This window comes from Balaenoptera physalus (genome assembly GCF_965194825.1).
Source record: "Balaenoptera physalus genome assembly, chromosome: X".
In the NCBI taxonomy this organism is placed as follows: Eukaryota; Metazoa; Chordata; class Mammalia; order Artiodactyla; family Balaenopteridae; genus Balaenoptera; species Balaenoptera physalus.
This window is the reverse complement of record NC_138903.1, coordinates 132773692-132795273: the sequence shown is the minus strand read 5'-3', so window position 1 is coordinate 132795273 and position 21582 is coordinate 132773692. Positions and strand designations below refer to the sequence as shown.

The following is a 21582-nucleotide window of genomic DNA, read 5'->3' as shown; positions in this document are numbered from 1 at the left end:
GGGGCACGGAGCATGCGCGGCGCGGCGGGAGGAAGGGACGGCCCGTGCCCGCCCCGGCGCGCCCCATGGGGGTTCTGGCCTGGCTCGCTGCGTACCCCGGGGCACTTCCGCTTTCAGTCTGGCCTGCTTCGAGGGCTCAGGGTCACAGTGGTCCGTCCACCCACCGCACTCCCCCAAGGGGACAGGGGAGGGGCAGTGTTCGCTGCGCACCTCCCACGGCTCAAACTCTGGGGCTTTACTTTACGTCCATCTATCCGTCCGTCCATCCATCTGGGACCCACGGGATCCCTGCGGGGTAGTCAGAACCAAGTGACCCAGCCATGGCACCCCAATAAGGGACCAGCCCACTTGAGTCAGGAGGGCAAAGATAAGAAAGTGAGGGCAGTGAGAGGGGATTCGGGGAAGAGCGGTGTGCAGACAGAAGGAGAAGGAGTAGTGAAGAGCTACTGGGTGCACTGGTCTTTCCCTTGGTCCCCCCATGTGACTGTCAAACGGGGCCACAGGGTAGGCATTGGGGTCTGCACTTTCCCACAGGATTGGGGTTGAAATCCAGGGCTGACTGTGCACATGCCTGCCGTTGATAGTGATGAGTTCCTCCCAAAGTTAGGAATGGGAAAAAGACTGTGGACGAAAAGCAACAAGGAAAAACAGCCGGATGGCATGTTCTGTCCGTCCCCGCCCCGGCTGTTGGGAATTGAGCACAAGGTGGGTACCTTTCCTTACACAACCAGAGCTCAGGCATCTTCTTCTCTTCCAATGGGCCCTGGCCAGGAGAATGCAGGCCTGCAGTGAGAAGCCCTCCCCGTGCTGGTGCTCCCAGGACAGCAGCGGCCCACCCCTGGCTTAGGGGAGAAGCTGGGATCCCCACTCAGGGTGCTTCTGGCCTCAGGGAGCAGGGTTCTCAGGGGGCCAAACGCAGCACAGCTTCAGGGGCCCTCCCCTGGAGCAGAGTCAGGGAGGTCCCCTGTGGCCCTTGGTTGTGGGCTCTGATGCCCAATCTTGTCCTCTCGCCAGGAGTCTGGCTAGACAGGCCTGGTCCTGGGCTCTAGAGGTGTAATGGGGTGAATGACAGCCCTTCAGAAGATATGTGCACGCCCTAACTCCCAGAACCTGTGAATGTGAGTTTTCCAGGAAAAAACTCTTTGTAGATGTGATGAAATTCAGAATCTCAACATGAGATCATTCTGGATGATCCAGGTGAGCCTTAAATCCAATGACAAGTGTTCTTATAAGAGACAGAAGAGGAGAGACACAGACACAGAGGAGAAGCCACTTGAAGACAAACACAGAGACTGGAGGGGTGTGGCCACAAGCCCAGGGTAAGGCAGCTCCTGTGGCTTTGGGCAATTATTAGAGAGCCTTGGCATCCAACCTTCACGGAAGGAGGGAGTGAGGGCCTGAGGCTGGGAGGGGGGCTCTGGGAGCTTTCCATGATATCCTATTTCTGTCCCTAGCCCAAACCTCTCCTCCGAGCCCTTGCCCCTTATATCCAGCTGCCTTCTTGTCATCTCCACTTTGATGCTTCCAACTCAGATGTCCAAAATAGAACTCATGATTTTCTACACAGGCTGGTGCTCTTCCCGAGTCCTCAGCCACAGTGACTGGAACCCCCATACACCCATGTCACAGGCCAGAAATCAGAGACATGTCCCTCACTCACCTTCCACATCTGATCATCCACAGTGTTTGGTTAGTTCTCCACATGCTTTAGGTTTGTTATATCTGCCCTATCGGCTCAACTCTATGACACTGCCAGTACTATTGTTCAGGCCACCATCATCTCTCCCAGGACAACCCCAACTGCCCCTTGATAGACTTTCTGCATCCGCTCTGTGCCCCGCCCCCCCATAATTCTTCCACAAGGAAGCAAGAGAAAACGCCTGAAAATATGTGCTCATGTTACACACACACACACACACACACACACACACACACACACGAGTGCACTTGCATCTCTGACTTCAAACTTTTCAGTGGGTTCCTAACTCTTAGGTAAAGACCAACCCCTTCTTGAGGCTCATGAGGACTACACGGCCTGTTCTCTAGCTTCAGTACATGGTGTTCTCTCTCTGTGTGTGTCTTTCTCTCTCGGTCTCCCTCCCTCCCTCTCTCCCTCTCTGCTCCAGCCACACTGGTCTTCTTTCAGTTTGATACTCACCGTGTTCCTTTCAGCCCCAGGACTGAAAATTTACACTTGCATTTCACTCAGCTGATGTGGAGCACACCTCCCACAAGAGGAGCAGAAGATGCCAGGTGTGCAGTCTCCCAGCTTCCCTCGCAGCCAGGGCGTGGGCACAGGACTGGGACCCATCAGTCAGATGCACCCGCTGCCGACTGAGTCTGGGTTCAGAGCTGGGAAGAGCAGGGGCCACATAGATCCCACTCGGGTGGGCAGGTGGTGGCGGGGGCAATCAGACCTGTTTCTCAAGAAGTGGTGGCAGCCATGGTGGTCACGGCAGCACCCAAGTCCCACAGGGGTGGTGCAAACCACAGTGTCTGTGCTCGGTGGTGGGAGGGAGGGAGCCAAAGGGGTGCTTTCACCAGCCCAGCAGTGTGGCATGCTTCGGAGCCTTGTTCCTCTCTGCAAAGCCTCCAGGCCTGGCTCTCCAGCCCTCCCCGAATGCTGATGGGACACCTGCCATCCTTCAGCTAATTCCCTTTGTGCTTCCATTGGCCAGTCTGCTTCTCTTGTGTGCTACTAAGAACCATGATGGATAGGTTTCTGCAGACGTCATCTGATCTCCCACTGCATTATGTGCTCCCTACCCCAGGCTTAGGGACAGCACTTGCTCTTGGAACTTGACAGCTCTTTACAAGGTCCTTTATTGGCTCCTCTTACTCCATCCTTCTTTTCATGTTAGTGTTTGTTAATAGTTATGAATATTTATAGGCTTCATGTTACTTGTTGGAAGATAGATCAATAGAGATGATCCATTCTGATAAACTGAGAGGAAAAAAGACGTTTCAAAACGAAAACAAAACAAAACAAAAAAACCTCAGTGAGCTGTGGGACAATATGTAAAGGTCTAACACATGTGTTTTGGGGATCCCAGAAAAGAAGAGAGAGAACAGGGAAGAAAAACTACTTGAAGAAATAATGCCTGACATCTCCAAAATTTGGAGGTAGACATAATTTACAAATTCAAGAAGTTCTGTGAACCCCAAGTAGGATAAGTACAAAGAAAAACCACATGTAGATGCATCATCGTCAAACTACTGAAAACAAAGGTTAAAGAGAAAGTCTTGAAAGCAGTCTGAATTAGACGAAGCACTGTATATGGGAGAACATTAACAAGAAAATCCACTGAGTTCTCATCGGAAACGATGGAAACCAGGAGACAGTGGAACAACATTTTAAAATGCTGAACAACAACAAAAATAACTTTCGACTCAGAACTCTATCTATATTCAGGGAAAATATCCTTCAGGAATGGAGGCAAAATAAGGACATTTTGAGATAGCTGAAAACTAAGAGAATTAATCAACAGATCTGCACTAAAAGAAGTGCTAACGGAGGTCTTTCCACCTGAAGAAACGTGATAGTAGAGGGAAACCTTGATCTTTGGGTAGAGACGAAGAACACCAGAAATGCTAAATACGTGGGTAAACATTTAAACATTAAAGAATACTTATTTGCTCTTAATTTCTTTATTATACATATGACTATTTAAAGTAAAAGTTATAATAGTATATTGTAGGTTTTATAATCTGTGTAGACATAATACACATGGCAACTACAGCATAAAAGATGGGGCAGAGGGGGAAGGAATCTATGTGGTAGAAAGGTTCTTACATTTATGTGAAGTGGTACAATGTTAGCCACAACCAGACAGTAAAATGTTAGGGATATACAGTAAGTCCCCTACATACAAACCTTCAAGTTGCAAACTTTCAAAGATGCGAATGTGCATTCGTATGTCCAATCACGTAAGTTAGTTCACGTGTCTGGCATACATTGTCACATGCATGCATCCTCTACAAGTGATTGTGCTTTTGTGTACTTTACTGAGCAGTACTGTATACAGTAAAGTAGTACAGTATCTTTATTTCAAGTCCAGGCTGTCCGGAAGCAAGTGTAAAAGCAGTGGTGATGTAGCTGGTACTGCCAAGAAGAGCCAAGCGATAATGATGGAAACAAAAGTGAAAATACTTGAGAGAGTGGAGCCAGGCGAAAAGATTGTAGACATTGCTTGTTCTTATAACCTGAATCGTTCAACCATTGGCACGATTCTAAAGAACAAGGACAAGATCATGGAACATGTGAAGTCTTCTGTGCCGATGACGTCGACAATAATATCGAAGAAGTGTGGAAAAGGGATGGAGGAGATGGAGAAACTCCTCAGTGTGCGGATGCAGGATCAACATCAGCGCTGAGTCCTGCTCAGCTTAATGCTGATTCAAGAGAAAGCTAAAAGCCTTTATGAAGACTTGAAGAAGAAACATGGCAAAGAATCAGAGGGCACATATTTTAATGCCAGCCATGGCTGGTTTCATTGGTTCAAGGCTAGAGCCAACCTTCACAATGTAAAAATAAGTGGCAAGGCAGCGACTGCAGATACAGTAGCTGCCTGGGAATTTCCTGAAACGCTTTGAGAAATTATTGATGAAGGCCACATTTACCCAAGCAGGTGTTTAATATGGATGAGACAGGACTGTACTGTAAGAGGATGCCAGACCAAAGTTACATCAGTAAGGAGGAAAAGTTGATGCCAGTGCATTGAGAGTGTCATTGGCTCTGGGTGGAGATGGACCCAGAAGACTCTGGAAAGTAGACTATGCAGCATGCCCATCTCCAGGGACGGGGACCGTGGCAGGGACAGAGGTAGGGACAAAAAAAAGGCAGGGGAAGAGAAAGTGAACTGGTGGAAGAAGAAAAGATAGGGTAATGTTTTTGCATGTGTAACACTCGAAATACTTTGGTGTTTGTACTGGTTCAACCATTCATGGCCTAGTGCCCGAGTCGTTTCCCGGTCTGCTCCAGCATCAAGTGGTTACAGTTATGGATTGCAAATTTATTGACATTTGACATCTACACCAGCCTTCCTTTGATCAACAGAACTCTCTGCCGCCAAACTGAATAATTACAGAAGATTTCAGCAGTCACAGGGATGCCAAAAAGGTCATTAAATCACCTTGAAAAAAAAAAGTTGATGCCAGGGTATAAAGCAGCAAAGGATAGGCTAACTAACTCTGTTGTTTGGTGGCAATGCTTCCAGTGATATGAAGCTGAAGCCTCTCTTAGTTTATCATTCAGAGAACCCAAGAGCCCTTAAAAACATAGCCAAGGGCTCTCTTCCTGTTGTGTGCAAGAGTAACCCCAAAGCCTGGGTGACACAGACCATTTTACAGGACTGGTTTTTCCACCACTTTATCCCGGAGGTAGAGAAACATTGCTTGGAGAAGGACGTCCCTCACATTCAACATTCTTTTGCTGCTCAACAATGCTCTGGGCCACCTCCCCATTCATCGACAAGTTTCATCCCAACATCAAAGTAGTGCATCTGTCACCGAATACTACGTTGCTCATCTAACCTATGGACCAGGGAGTTATAGCGACTTTCAAGAAATATTATTTACCTCACACTTTTCGTCAGGCAGTAAAGGCGAGTGACCAATCAGGAACAATCGTGGCAATTTTGGAAAGACTATAACATCTACAAGGCCATAAAAGACATTGACTTTGCTTGGCGTGAGGTTACGGCTGTCACCATGAATGGGGTTTGGAAGAACCTTTGCCCACAGTTTGTTCATGATTTTCGTGGATTTGAGAAGGTGGATGAGGAGTCCAAAGAGGTCTTCAGCAACTTAGTGACCCTCGGCGAGAAGCTGGAGCTAGATCTGCAAGAGGACGACTTCACTGAACTCCTTGGTGTGCAACATGAGGAGCTTACTGATGGAATTGGAGGCCCAGAGAAAGGATGAAGAGGGACAGGAGGAAGAAGATGTAACGGAAGGACCAAAGAGATTCATGACGCCGGAAATGGCAAGGGGATTATCTTTATTTGAGGAGGCACTGTTAGTTTATGAGGCACAGGACCCGAACGTAGAACGGTACCCGAAGGTTGCAGCAGCCGTTCAGAATGCAATCCAGTGCTACCTTGTTATCTATGACGAGAAAAAGAGAGCTACTACCCAGATATCACTGGATCATTTTTTAAGAGGGTAGGTAGAATTGAATCCAGCAAGGAGCCAGAGCCTGTGCCATCCACGTCAGGCATGAGTGACATTGCAGCTTGCACTCTGTCACCTATTGCTGAGGATCCTTCAGCTCTACCATCTCCCACGTCCTCTCCCTCCTCCAGTGAGTAACACTTCCTGCCTGTTCGCTTGATGCCAGCTGTTGTACTGCACTACTGTACTATTCAAGGCACTGTACTGTAAGATTAAAAATGTTTACTTTATTTTTTGTGTTTGTATTTTTATGTATCATTTGTGTGAAAAGTATTATAAACCATTACAGTGCAGTACTATATAGCTGATTGGGTTTGTTGGGTGCCTAGGCTAACTTTGCAGGACTTACGGACAAATTGGACTTATGAACGTGCTGTCGGAATGGAACTCATTCATATGTGTGGGACTTACTGTATATTATAATGTTTAGAATAGCAAAAAGTGATAATTGCCTAAAAAGGCAGTAAATTAGTTAAAATGTAATTGAAAAAATTGATTATCTCAGGCACGAAAAAGAGAACATAGGAGCAAAAATAGATGGACAGGGCTTCCCTGGTGGCACAGTGGTTGAGAATCTGCCTGCTAATGCAGGGGACACGGGTTCGAGCCCTGGTCTGGGAAGATGCCACATGCCGTGGAGCAACTAGGCCCGTGACCCACAACTACTGAGCCTGCGCGACTGGAGCCTGTGCTCTGCAAAAGAAAGGCCACGATAGTGAGAGGCCCACGTACCGTGATGAAGAGTGGCCCCGCTTGCTGCAACTAGAGAAAGCCCTAGCACAGAAACGAAGACCCAACATAGCAATCAATCAATCAATCAATAAAAAAAAATAGATGGACAGACAGTGCTATGGACTGAATATTTGTGAAACTGTCCCCCTCATTCACCTGTTAAATTCTAACTACCAAAGGGATGGGATTTGGAGGTGGGGCCCTGGGAAGTGATTAGCCCATGAGGGGGGAGCCCTCATGAATGAGATTATTGCCCTTATAAAAGAGACCCCAGACAGCTGCCTCATCCTCTTGTGCCATGTGAGAAGATGGCTAGTTGATAACAACTAGACAAGAAATCAGTCCATATAAAGAAGAGCTTTATTACTATTATTTATTACTCAGCTGTACAAAGGAACGAAATTGGGTCATTTGTAGAGATGTAGATGGACCTAGAGACTGTCATACAGAGTGAAGGAAGTCAGAAAGAGAGAAACAAATATTGTATATTAATGCACATATGTGGAACCTAGAAAAATGGTACAGGTGTACCGGTTTGCAGGACAGAAGTAGAGACACAGATGTAGAGCACAAACGTGTGGACACCAAGGTGGGAAAGTGTTGGGGGCGGGGGGGTGGTGCTCTGATGAATTGGGAGATTGGGATTGACATATGTACACTAATATGTATAAAAGGGATAACTAATAATTACCTGCTGTATAAAAAAATAAAATTAAATTAAAAAATTAAAAAAAAAAAGAGAAAGAAAAAAGAATAGCTTTATGACATTATCAATCACAGCAGAAACCCACCTGTAAAGACAGATTGACCTATGTGCCACCATGGGCTCTGCATCTCCAAGTTTGCTCCTCCAACTCCGCAGCCTTGCAGGGAGGCCTTCCTATTGGTGGAAGGCCAATGGGCGTGTCTTTTGCTTCCAGAGGCGCCAAGCCTTGGGACCTCATGCCCTCAGTGCGCATGGCTACTGCAGCTTCTGTAGCAAAGCGCCTCCTCACGTGCTCTTCTGATCCAACCACTTTCTCTGTAAGGAGACGTCTAGAACTTTCTCTCTCATCTTCCTCGGGCTTCCGGGAGCACCCGGAAACCCACGTGGCGTTCGCACAGAGTGCCTGGGACAGTGGGCTGCACAGTTCCTGGCTGCAGTGCTGAGATGAGCTCTTCAGCCCCTTCTGAGCGGGACTCTGGCGTCATCCACAGAGTCAGAGAAAGTCAGGAGACAGGCGGGGGCTTCGCCGGGGGCTGGACTCCGCAGGTACCGGGGGCGCTGGGAAGGAGTGGGGGTGGGGGGAGGGGTACGCGCTGCTCGATGGGGAGTGGGGGAGGGGCGGCGGAGGGCAGCGGGCTGAAGGGGGGCTGGGGGAAGGGTCCCTTAGTGTGCGGGTCCGAGGGGAGGACCGTTAGCTGCTGGGGTGGCTGGTGGGGGGCGTTCTGGAGTCGGGGTGCAGAGGGTGGGGTAATGGCTAAGCGTGGGGGTCCCTGAGCAGAGGGCTTCCTGCTGGGCGGGTGGGGCCGGCTTTGGGGGCCAGAAGAGAGGACGACTGGCTGCGGGGGTGGGGAGGACGCGACGGGCGGGCCACTCCCCCTCCTCGTGCCGAGACACGAGGGGAGGGCTAACGGCTGCTGCGTGTGGCGGGAGGAAGGCGGAGGTACTCCTGGCGGAGGCACGGGTCGATGGGGAGGACTCCCGGGCGCGGGTGAGGTAGGCGTTGGGGGAGCTCCCGCCGGGGCGGGGGGTGGGGTGGGTGCGGAGGACGCTCGTGGCAGGAAGGGGGCTCCGGCTCCCTGGTGGGAGGGGGCAAGAGGGGTGGGCTCTGCGTCTGGGGTGCAAGAGTCGAGAGCCCCTGGCTCTGGGGGTGCTCGGGGGAGGACTCCCCGGTGTGGGGAGGTGAGAGAGGCAGTCTGATCTGTAAGCATGGGGGGCGCCCGGCTTGCAGGGCCCAGAGCGGATCGCCAGCAGGTGGTGGGTGGGGGAGGGTGTATGGGGGGATGTAGTGGGGGAGGGCGGGGAGGAGCCGCCTGGCCACGAGGGGCGTAAGTGATGCTGAGAGGGGAGGCGCTGGGGCTGCTGTGATGTGGTGGAGGCTGTTGACCATGGCAGATGGATTTGTGGGGGTCCAGGGAGGGGTCCTGCCCTGCTGCATGAGGCATCAAGAAGCTCGGCTGGCTGCCGGGGTGGGGCTAATGGCTAAGCGTGGGGGGGTCCAGAGCCGAGGGCTTCCTGCTGGGCGGGTGGGGCCAGCTTTGGGGGCCAGAGGAGAGGACGACTGGCTGCGGGGGTGGGGAGGACGCGACGGGCGGGCCACTCCCCCTCCTCGTGCCGAGACACGAGGGGAGGGCTAACGGCTGCTGCGTGTGGCGGGAGGAAGGCGGAGCTACTCCTGGCGCATGCGCGGGTCGATGGGGAGGACTCTCGGGCCCCCTCCCCGGGCCGAGACACGAGGCGAGGGCTAACGGCTGCTGCGTGTGGCGGGAGGAAGGCGGAGGTACTCCTGGCGGAGGCACGGGTCGATGGGGAGGACTCCCGGGCGCTGGTGCGGTAGGCGTTGGGGGAGCTCCCGCCGGGGCGGGGGGCGGGGTGGGGGCGGAGAACGCTCGTGGCAGGAAGGGGGCTCCGGCTCCCGGGTGGGCGGGGGCAAGAGGGGTGGGCTCTGCGTCTGGGGTGCAAGAGGCGAGAGTCCCTGGCTCTGGGGGTGCTCGGGGCAGGACTCCCCGGTGTGGGGAGGTGAGAGAGGCAGTCTGATCTGTAAGCATGGGGGGCGCCCGGCTTGCAGGGCCCAGAGCGGATCGCCAGCAGGTGGTGGGTGGGGGAGGGTGTGTGGGGGGATGTAGTGGGGGGGGCGGGGAGGATCCTCCTGGCCACGAGGGGCGTAAGTGATGCTGAGAGGGGAGGCGCTGGGGCTGCTGTGATCTGGTGGAGGCTGTTGACCATGGCAGATGGATTTGTGGGGGTCCAGGGAGGGGCTCTGGCCCCCTGCATGAGGCATCGAGAAGCTCGGCTGGCTGCCGGGGTGGGGCTAATGGCTAAGCGTGGGGGGGTCCAGAGCGGAGGGTTTCCTGCTGGGCGGGTGGGGCCAGCTTTGGGGGCCAGAGGAGAGGACGACTGGCTGCGGGGGTGGGGAGGACGCGACGGGCGGGCCACTCCCCCTCCTCGTGCCGAGACACGAGGGGAGGGCTAACGGCTGCTGCGTGTGGCGGGAGGAAGGCGGAGCTACTCCTGGCGCATGCGCGGGTCGATGGGGAGGACTCTCGGGCCCCCTCCCCGGGCCGAGACACGAGGCGAGGGCTAACGGCTGCTGCGTGTGGCGGGAGGAAGGCGGAGGTACTCCTGGCGGAGGCACGGGTCGATGGGGAGAACTCCCGGGCGCTGGTGCGGTAGGCGTTGGGGGAGCTCCCGCCGGGGCGGGGGGCGGGGTGGGGGCGGAGAACGCTCGTGGCAGGAAGGGGGCTCCGGCTCCCGGGTGGGCGGGGGCAAGAGGGGTGGGCTCTGCGTCTGGGGTGCGAGAGGCGAGAGCCCCTGGCTCTGGGGGTGCTCGGGGGAGGACTCCCCGGTGTGGGGAGGTGAGAGAGGCAGTCTGATCTGTAAGCATGGGGGGCGCCCGGCTTGCAGGGCCCAGAGCGGATCGCCAGCAGGTGGTGGGTGGGGGAGGGTGTATGGGGGGATGTAGTGGGGGGGGGCGGGGAGGAGCCTCCTGGCCACGAGGGGCGTAAGTGATGCTGAGAGGGGAGGCGCTGGGGCTGCTGTGATCTGGTGGAGGTTGTTGACCATGGCAGATGGATTTGTGGGGGTCCAGGGAGGGGCTCTGGCCCACTGCATGAGGCATCGAGAAGCTCCAGGTCGCCTTTGTCCGGGTGGCACAGGAATTGCAGAGGTGGGTGGGCGGGGCGAGGCCCCGGCCTCCACAGAGAGTACAGATTCTTTACGAGGGTGCTTTGCACATTCACCCGGACAGGCCATACCAGAGTTGTAAAAAAGACTCCATAAATTTAACAGTGTTGCAATTTTACATGATAAGTTTTCTCATCATGGGGAAATGTTATTTGATGGTACTAATGATAATATATCTTTAAATATTGGGAAACCCATGGATGAAAGAAAAAAATCACAGAGGGACTTAGAAAATATTTCAAAGTGAATACTCAGAAAACACAACTTACCAAAATTAGTGGGAGGCAGCAAAAAGCGACAGGAGGAAACTGTATTCCTCTAAATGCTTCTGTTAGAAGAGTCAGGACATAAAATCAGTGAGCTAACAGCCCATTTAGAGATGCTAGAAGAAGAAGAGCAAAGGAAACATAAAATGAAGTAATAAGAGAGCTAAGAGAGGAAATCAGTGATAGAAAGCAAATTATGGACACGATGAACAAAGCCATGCTCTTCTTTGAAAAGAGCAAGAAAACTGAGAAAGTCCTAGAGCGATGAATCAAGGAAAAATAGAAAGAACGCTGATCACCAATGTCAGGAATGAAAGAGGGCTAACGTTACGGATCAGATGTACATTACAAAGAGAATATAGGGATATTATGGAAATGTTTATGCTAAAAAATTTGAAGACTTGAAAAATCCCTTGGGAGAAAGGCAGCTTCCTAAAACTGAGGCCAGAAATGGAGAAAATGTGACGAGCCTTCTATCTTTTTTTAAAAATTATTTTATTTTATTTTATTATTGCTTCTTGAGTCGTATACAAGAAGTGCTCTTTTATTATTATTTTTAAAATTTATTTTTACTTTTGGCTGCGTTGGGTCTTCGTTGCTGTGCGCGGGCTTTCTCTAGGTGCGGCGAGCGGGGGCTACTCTTCGTTGCGGTGCACGGGCCTCTCATTACGGTGGCTTCTCTTGTTGCGGAGCATGGGCTCCAGGCATGTGGGTTTCAGTGGTTGTGTCACGTGGGCGCAGTAGTTGTGGCTCATGGGCTCTAGAGCGCTGGGTCAGTGGTTGCGGCGTGCGGGGTTAGTTGCTCCGCGGCATGTGGGATCTTCCCGGACCAGGGATCGAACCTGTGTCCCCTGCACTGGCAGGTGGATTCTTAAGCACTGCACCACCAGGGAAGTCCCTAGCCTTCTATCTTGTAAATAAATCTAACTTATCAAAAAGAAGTTTCCTTAAGTCAAACAAACAAAACAGGGCAGGGAGGTGCTCCAGGCTGCTGCTGTGAGGGGCAGCAGGGTGGGCTGTGTGGCACAAACATGCTTCTCTCCCCTTTGCACCCACAGGCCGATTCCCACACTTGAACAGTCTGTGCACACCTGTTTGATCGCTTCCCCCCACCCTCAGGTCCTCGAAGATGGCGATGGCTCTGGCGATACTGCGGGACTGGTGCAGGTGGATGGGCGTGAACGCTCAGCGATCTCTGCTCATCCTGGGCATCCCGGACGACTGCAAAGACCAGGAATTCCAGGAGGCTGTGCAGGCTGCCCTGTGTTCCCTGGGCAGGTACCGAGTGCTGGGCAAGGACTACAGAAAGGAGCTGGGGTCGAGTGTTGCCCTGGTCGAGTTTGCTGAGTATTTAAATCACAGCTTGATCCCCCGCCAAATACCAGGCAAGGGGGGGCCCTGGACTGTGGTCTGCCTGCCCCAGGCCCCTGATGCTGAGTCACAGGATAGACCCAATTTCCCTGCACAGCCCCAGAGACAAGCAGTGGTTGGCAGGGCGGGTGAGGCAGGAACTGCAGGTGAGGAGGAAGCTGCAGGGGACGCGGGAGCCGCAGCTATGGAGGGAGACGCAGGTGAGGAGGAAGCCTTAGGTGAGGTGGCAGCTGGAGGTGAGGAAGGAGCTGGAGTTGAGGCAGGAGCTGCAGGTGAGGAGGGAGCCTTAGGTGAGGTGGCAGCTGGAGGTGAGGAAGGAGCTGGAGTTGAGGCAGGAGCTGCAGGTGAGGAGGGAGCCTTAGGTGAGGTGGCAGCTGGAGGTGAGGAAGGAGCTGGAGTTGAGGCAGGAGCTGCAGGTGAGGAGGGAGCCTTAGGTGAGGTGGCAGCTGGAGGTGAGGCAGGAGCTGGAGCTGAGGAAGGAGCTGCAGGTGAGGCGGGAGCTGGAGGTGAGGCAGGAGCTGCAGATGAGGCAGGGGATGGAGGTGAGGCAGGAGGTGCAGGTGAGGCAGGAGCTGCAGGTGAGGAGGGAGCCTCAGGTGAGGCAGGAGCTGCAGGTGGGGAAGGAGCTGAGGGTCAAGCAGGAGCTGAAGGTGAAGCACGAGTGTCAGATGAGGAGGGAGTTGCAGGGGACAGAAATGTTGCAGGCGTGGCAGGACTTCTGAATATGGCAGGACCCATGGGCGAGGCAATGACTGCAGCTGAGAAAGCAGCTGTGGAAGCGGTAGCCGCCATGGATGAGGCAGGGCCCTGGACCCAGCAGTGGAGGCAGGCCTTGCAGCCCGTGCTAGAGAAAATGGGCTACAAGGAGCTGGGAACCTTCTCGGGGGTGGAAGAGCCGGGCCACGGGGAAGAGTCCTTTGAGAGCTGGCTGGAGCAGGCCAACGACATGCTGCACCTGTGGCGCCACGTGTCTGAGAGGGAGAGGAGGAGGAGGCTGGTGGAGAGCTTGCGCGGCCCTGCGCTGGACCTCCTGTGCGGCCTCCTGGCGGAAGATCCCGAGCTGCCTGCCCAGGACTGCCTGGCCGCGCTGGTGCAGGGGTTTGGGAACAAGGAGCCCCAGGTGAGCGCTCGGCTGAAGTTCATGACCTGTGCCCAGCGGCCTCAGGAGACTCTCTTTGCGTACGTCATGCGCCTGGAAGGCCTGCTGCAGTCGGCCCTGGAGAAGGGGGCCATCCACCTGGCCATGGCGGACCAGGTGCGCGCCCGGCAGGTGCTGATGCGGGCCCGGCTGAACGACACGCTCCAGGAGGAGCTGAGGAGGATGCGGCTGATGCGGAGGCCTCCCAGCTTCTTGGGGATGCTGCGGCTCGTCCAGAAGGCCGAGGCCTGGGAGGCCGACCCGGCTAGCAGTGAGCAGTCCCCAGGGGGAGAAGAGGCCCGTGCGGACGTGGGAGTCCTGGCAGCAGCCGCCCAGGCCGCCCCGGCCCATGAGGCCATCACCGAGGGCACCACTGCAGATGGCACCAAGGCCTCCCCGGCCGGTGAAGATACCGCCGCCCAGGCCGCCCTTTCCAAGGAAGGTAGCGCCGAGGACCACCCAGCGCGTGAAAAGGCCAGTGAGGCAGTTGCCGGCACTGTCAAGGCTGGCGAGGCGGCCCCTGAAGATCATGGTGCCGCCAGGGCAGCCCCTGGCCCTGGGGAGACCAGCAAGGCCTCCACGGCCACTCAGGAAGATGGAAGTGCTCCCGCCCCTGCGGGCCTAGGTCAGGCAGGACCCTCAGGTGCCCCCAGGGCCCCCATGCCTGGCCGGGTGGGCAGTGCTTCCCCGGTGGCCCCAGGAGGTCCGGGCTGGGAGCCAGAGGGCCTCGCCCAGGCAGGAGGCCAGGAAGCCGAGGAGCCCCCCGAGGAGGGGCTCAAGCCCATCCCGGAAGTGCCGGGAAATGAGGACGGGGCTGCAGAGATGAGCCCCCCGGGGTCCTCCTCGGGCCAGTAGTCTCAGCAGGCCCCGGGGCCCCCAGGCTTGGCGGCAGGGGGAGGCCAGGCCAGGCAGCCTCCTGGCCCCATGTTAAGGGCCACTCAAGGTGCCTGGGCCTCCCTCCTGAGAGGGGACCCCTATTCATCATCCCCTGGGGCAGGCTGCTCCCTGCACTGGCAAGCCCAAATGTGTCCCTGTAGGCCCCAGAGTGACCCAGGTGTCCAGGAACCCCCCCAGCCCCCGCTCCCCTCCCCCCAACACACACCCCCTAGTCATCGTCCCCCCACGGGGCCCTCAGGAAGGGAGACTGTGGGGGGATGGAGGGCCGCCGGGTGGGGTGTAGCAGAGGCACCTTGGTGGGGACCCTGGCGGGGGGCCGGGACCCGTGGCCTCTGGTGGCTGTTAGAAGTTCCTCTCTGTGTTATCATGCCCTCTGTTCAATGGTTTCAGTCAATGTTTTTGGTTAATAAATTTCCCTGAACGTTTCAGCTGAGTCTGGCCTCTGCTGTGGGCAATGGAGGGAGAGGGCTGCTGTGGGTGAGGGCGGGGGTCCAGAGTAGGATTCCTGCTCAGCACCCATGGGACACCTCTCCAGTGAGAGGGGAGGGTAGGCACTTTGCAGACCCAGACATGGTGAGGGTTTTTCTTCCATTTCATAGGTGAACTGTAAAGTTTTAGTTTGACCGTGGGCCCCATCCCGGACGTTGCTCGTGCTTGAAAGCATGGGTGCTGTGCACGGCCCTGAAGGCCAGTGGACACAGAGGAGGAGCTCTGACCTCGTGGGTCACACGTGGGTCCGTGCACGTCGGCCTGGCCCGGGGGCTCCGGGACCAGAAGGCCGTGCCCGGTTTGCACGAGGGCTCGGCCTGTGGCTCTGCACCCGTGCACGAGTGTCATCGTGCCCCCCTGCGATGACGGGCGTGAAGCAGGAGGCTGACATGCTGACGGGCCTGCCCTGTATGATGTCACTTCCTGGCTGGGCTGTGATGTCACCCCCGAGCAACCGGAGCACTTTTGCGAGGGGCTGAGCGGGAGTGTGAGCCCAGGGTGCTGCCGGCCGCGCTGCGCTGTCCCGTTTACGTGAAGGAGGGACACGCCGCCCTCCGCATGGCTGAGGACGAGAAGGGCCCCTGTTTAAGAGAGGCTGCCCGCACCTCCTCGTGAGGATGAAGGGGAGAGTGTGCAGTAAACCTGCATCCTGGAAGGCGGACGGCAAGCCGGCAGCCCTGGGGTACCTCCCGGCGCCCAGCGCCTCGGAGCCGCAGGACGGCCTCCCACCCTATCCTGAGGACATCCAGGGGACCCCGAGCGACCCGGAACTCGACCATGCAGCCGCCCTGGCCAGGACTGACTCTGTCCCTCCGGCCCCTCCTCGGACAGCAGCCGAGCCCCCCGCGCCGGATCCCGACGCGCAGGCTCTGGTCCCTCTAGGCCCTGGCCTGGCAGAGGTGGCCCGGCCCGCCGAGGTCCCCTGGCTCTGCTTCGCCTGGCCTCCCGCCCAGATGAGTCCTCCCTGGCCCGTGCTGGGCCTGGCCGCCGCGCCCCCCCAGCTCTCAGCCTGCCCCCGCGCGTGGCTCCCGGTGGCCGCGCCGCTGCCTCTTGTGCCCCCTGGATGCCCGAGGTGGCCGCCAGGCCTGCCGCCTCCCTGACCTTGATCCCTCGGCCCCTGAGCCCCTTCTGCTACTACTGCGTGGGCTCCCGCTGTTTCAGGGAATACACGGCCCCTCCGGGCGGGCCCACAGAGGACCCTGACCAGGCAGACCCTGCAGACACACGGAGGTGGTAACGCGGTCACAACCTTGCAGGGCAATAAAGAGCACGGGGACATGAGAGCGATGTTCCGCCCAACACGTGTTTGGCGCCTCCGTCCTGGGCCCGGCTGAGCAGTTGAGTCCCCTCAGCAGGAAACGATGACAGGGGACAGCCCACCCCCGGCACAGTGCGGGCACCTAGCAGACACCCGGTGAAGCCCCTCAGACGCCCTGCCTCCACTCACTAGAGAGACCCTTCAAGGGCTTGACAAGCACAAGGAAGGGCCTGGCATCCGCGGCTTCCCGGTCGCGGGCACACCGTGTCCAGCAGGGTCTTGATTTGACAGATGAGAAGAGCTCAGGCCTCCCCGGGTCAGAGGCCTGAAAAGAGCCCTTACTGCCCTGAGACGCACAGGGGTGGAGGGGACGGTCCCCGCCAGGGGCCTGCGGGGGCTCAGTTTGGGGGTGCCCTCTGGCGTCGGGACAGCAGGACTGAGGTCTGCTTTGCACTGCGGGTCCTGCGTCTGGTGACATGCTCTTGATTCTCTTTTCCTTGCCTTTTTGAGCTAAACACTTCAAGGGCGCCACGCTCCAACACCCTCTGGTCGCTGGGGTGTCGAGCTTAGAGCGCGAGTCCTTGTGGACGAGCCCCCCTAAAGAGTGTTTGCCTTGAGGAGCAAAGGGAGTAAAGCTCCACGGTCATACTGTCGAGATAAGAGCCCCGAGCTCCGCGGGAGGAGAGAGCGCACACACCAGTCCACCAGAACCAGAAGACTGGGGGCTCCCTTCTTTGCACTTTGGCGGCAGGTAGAGCAGGCCCCCTGAGACGGGCACACTGGGCGGTGCAGGACAGGAGCGCCGTCACCCGGGCGCTGACCTGCAGGTGCCGCCCGGCCCGGGCTGCTCGCGCTTACATCCCGAGGCCCGCTGGTGCGCGCTCAGCCCCTTTCTAGGGTTCGTTGACTGGGGCACGCCTTAGCTTTTAAGGAGTAGGTTGCTCTCCTCTTGGTCGTGCACTTCCGTAGGCCTCCTGACCTGGGACCACAGGGAGATGCTCGTATTTAAAAACCACTTTCCCGTTCACCTCAGCCCGTGGGGAACTTGCTTCCATGTAACTCTACAGAGAAAGGGGAGATTGTGCGGACTGTAATATCAAGCCATCTGCTTTTCACAAAGGAACCTTTTGATTTATGAAGTCTAGGCTGCCTGGCATCGGTAAAGAGAGCAGCGGCGTACCTCACGCCAGCGCTGAGTCCCTCTAGACTTTGCACCGCATGTCTGCGCACTGACGTTGGCTGAGCTCCCGCCCTCCTGGGCTGGGTAGAGGCAGCTGCCCAAGCTCCCGCAGGAGTAAAGGGGACGCGAGAAGGGGCTTCACAGGCTGACCTGTGACAGCCACATAGAGTCGCCGAACCACTCGTGCCCGGGCCACCAGAGGAGAGGCCAGGCTGGTCCCGAGCCCTGGGCTTGACTTCTGTTCCCAGGGCGTCCCAGGTTACAGTGTCTAGGACAGTGGAAAGGCTTCTCAACCGGAAAGGGTGGCTCAGAGAGAGAGAGAGCTGCGTCACAAGTGCTCCAGACTCTGTAAGGGTGACCCTGGAGGCCGAAACGGGCAGAGCCACGTGAGTCTGGCGATCGATGGTGGACTCACTTGCCACCAGCTCTGCCCGAGCCTCCTTCAGCCCAGTGGTCAGCCCGGGGCTGCCCGTCCACCAGCCGTGGCCTCGTCGCCCTCGCTGCCGGCTGTGCCGATACCAGCCGCGGCAGGGCCCCGAGGGCTCAGCACCACGCGGGCACACACGTGACTGAGCCAGCTCGCACTGGTCAACGACGTAAATTCTGGAAATGTGCTGGGTCCCAGCTTCGGGGGTGGGGGGCGGGCGTCCTGAGCCTGCGTCCCCACGAAGACAGTGAGCAGGGTCAGCGCCCAGTGATGTGTGCAGAGCACTGAAGGCCAGGGTGCGCCCCCAGCTCACAGCTGCTGCCTCCATGTGTGGGGGATGGGCTGGGGGACCTGGCCAGGCCTCTGTGGCTGTCACAGCGATAGGGCGACATCCCCTCCCAAACACTGCTAAGGAGTGGGGGGGGGAGCGGGAATTGCCTGGAGTTCCAGGGGTTAGGACTCGACGCGTTCACTGTGGTGGCCCGGGTTCAATCCCTGGTCGGGGAACTAAGATCCCCCAAGCCTTGTGGGGTGGCCAAAAACACAAAAAAGGAAAAAGAAAGAGGGTTGGGGGAGGAGGGGAAGTAGACCCAAGGTACCAGGAATGATCCAACCACCAGCAGCCAGAGGAGCCGCGGGTCAGCCCGGGTGAGGGGTGGTCCCATCTGCCGCTCCCGTCTGTCACAATCCAACAGCTAGTGGACGTCAGGGGGGTCTCTTGAGCAACCCAACAGCAGTGCCCCAAAATGAACGATGCAAAAATGGACAGAAGGGAAGGAAGAAACAGGTGTACAACAGAAGTGGGAGACTTCAGTTCCCCCTGTGATGGATTCAAATGGATCCCCCAGCTCCCACCCCAACCATTAAATCCACCTGTTGCAGTGCTAATCCCAAGGTGAATGTATTTGGAGATAGCACCCTTGGGGGAGTCAGTAAGGTTGAATGAGGTCATAAGGGTGGGGCCCTAATTCCACAAGAGTGGTGTCCTTTGGAAAAGAGGAAGAGATAGGGAAGATCTCCCTCCCTCCCTCACCCTCTCTTCCTCCCTCCCACCCTCCCTCTCTCTCTCTCTCTCTTTCTCTCCCTCCCTCCCTCTCTCTCTCTCCATCCCTCCCTCCCCCTCTGCCCCCTCTCTCCCTCCCTCCCTCCCTCTCTCTCCATCCCTCCCTCCCCCTCTGCCCCCTCTCTCCCTCCCTCCCTCTCTCTCTCTCTCTCCCCACCTTCCTCCCCCTCTCTCTTTCCCTCCTTCGCCCCCCCTTTCTCTCTCTCCCTCCCTCCCCCTCTCTCCTTCCTTCCCTGCTCCTCTCTATCTCTCTCTCCCTTCCCTGTCTCTCCCTCCCTCCCCCCTTTCTCTCTTGCCCTCCTTCCCTCTCCCTTCCCCTCCCTCTCTCTCTCTCTCCCTCCCTCCCTCTTTCCCTCTCTCTCTCTCTCTCTCTCTCTCCCTCCCTCCCTCCCGTCCCCCCAACCTGTGCACAGAAGCAGCCAAGTGAGAGACCAAGAGAAAACCGGCTCTCTGCGAGCCAGGAAGAGAGGCCTTCCCTCACCAGAAACCGAACTTTCCAGCAAGTTGATGTTGGACTTCTAGCCACCAGGAGTGGGACCCAGTACGTTTCTGTAGTTTGAGCCACCCACTCTGCGGGACTTTGCTATGGCAGCTCTAAGCAGACTAACACAGCCTGCTTTCATTATGGGTACAACAACCTGCCAGCACCGCAGTAAGGGAATCACAGGTTTGAAGAGCCCTGTACAAAGACTAGATCTCATGACACGTGTAGACTATTAGCCCCAAGAGCAGAATACACACGTGCTCGTCAAGTGTACCTAGAACGTTCTCCAGGATAGTCCACACGTTAAGCCACACAGCATCCCTCAGTAAAGTTAAGGGGATACAAACAAAAGGACTGAAATCATACAAAGTATGTTCTCTGGCCAAAACAGAGTGAAATTAGACATCAATAACAGAAGGAAACTTGGGAAATCTGCAAATAGAGGGAAATTGTGCCAGGCCTCCCCAAAGAACAACATTAGTCTGGGACGATGCCAAATGCAACAGCACAGGATGAGGGGCTGAAACAGCAGACACAGATTCTCACGGTGGTGGGGCCCGGGAGGCCGAGAGGGAGGGTCCAGCAGGGGTGGCTTGTACTGCGGCCGGTCTCCTTGGTTGCAGGTGGCCGTGCTCTAACTGCCCCTCACATGGTCACCCTCTGTGCACGCACCCCCAGGCCCTGCCTTCTCTCCTTGTATGTGCTGATCTGCTCTTCTCTCAAGGGCACCAGCCATCTTGCTTTAGACCTCATCCCAATGGCCTCATGTCAACCTAAGAACCACTAACTCCCGTCACAGTGACATTGTGAGGTTCTAGGGGTTAGGGCTTCAACATGCAAAATTTGGGGGGATGCAGTTCAGTCCGTAACAATAGCCCAGGGAACATACAAGACATCACAAGGGAAATTAGAAAATACTTTGAAATGAAGAAAACACATACCAACGCCCCCAGGACTTATGGCTCGCGGCCAAAGAGGCACTTGGGAGTTAAAGCTGCAAACACCTGTGTTCCAATGGAAGCAACACCTCAAATCAATAGCCTCATCGTGAACAGGGACAAGCGAGAAAAAGAGTTAGGCGAATCCAAGCATTCTGATAACAAATTTTCACGAGAAAAGGAAAACTGCACTAATCCACGTATGCGGGGATCAGAAGACATGTACTGGTTTGGAATCTTCACAACATGGGGGAGGGCGCATCTTTCTTACACACTCAGTAACAAGAGCTACATCCACCGACCACTTCATTTGGCCCAGGCCTTTTACAAACAGGTCACATCATGGGGAAACCCACACCAATGCTTTTGCCTTGTACTATTACGAGGCCCATTTTACAGATGGAGAAATCGAGGCATAGGGAGTCTCCATGATTTGATCAGCTTATCACTAGAAGGACTCTTATTCAAGCTGAGCTTAGTGTACGTGCAAAGCCCCGTCCCCGCACTGGCCTGACTTGTCTCCCCAACAGTCAAGGGGGATTCAGCTGTCCTCCACGGGGTCCTACTACCTGATGCCTCAGGCCACATAATGGAGAAAACACAGGGAAGCCAGGCATTAGTGCCCATGAGAGCCTGACACTGGATTCTGCCCACGTGGCCTCCCCAGCCCCATCAGGTCACCATCTCTCGTGAAATGGACACGAGGGCCAGGGAGGAGGGTGAGGGTCTAGGACTGAGGGTGTGAGGATGGAGAAGGGTCCTGGACGTGGGGGTCCGAGGCACGGCCCTCGGCAGGCGGCTCTTCTGCGCAGGCTTGGGCCCTGCTTTCTCCTTCCACTGCCCACTCTGCTCCCTTCTCTCCCGGCGGCGTGGTGGCCCCACGTTCTCCTGCAGGCTCACTTCCCCGGGCAGACTGGCTGTGAGGCAGGCGGCAAGCCTGCATTCAAAGCACGGGGACCGCCGGGCTGGAGGGCTCTCAGCACCCCCACGGGGCGTGAGTGTCTGTGCCCTTCAGGGCCCTGTGGATGACCTCAGTCTGGGTACGGGAACATACATGACGCGTTCCCTACACATACATGTGGTATGGCGATGCATGTGTATATAGGCACATATATTCTACACACGTTATATATATATACATAGGACACACACTGCACTGCACAGACATGTAAAATGTATTACTCACTATGAATGAGGATGAAAAAGTGACAATCACGTAACTCCAACAGGTAATATGATCTAATCATCAAAGCAAGCGTTTCCCTAAATCACCTGCCACTGC

General features: G+C 56.1%; 1 protein-coding gene across 1 annotated transcript; it reads left to right on the top strand.

Annotated features, from left to right (window-relative positions):
- The first annotated feature begins 10820 nt into the window (after nt 1-10820).
- On the top strand, nt 10821-14545 carry PNMA6E (PNMA family member 6E). The gene has a single exon (XM_082445719.1). The coding sequence runs from the start codon at nt 12185-12187 to the stop codon at nt 14417-14419; it is 2235 nt and encodes a 744-aa protein (XP_082301845.1). The 5' UTR covers nt 10821-12184; the 3' UTR covers nt 14420-14545.
- The last annotated feature ends 7037 nt before the right edge of the window (nt 14546-21582 follow it).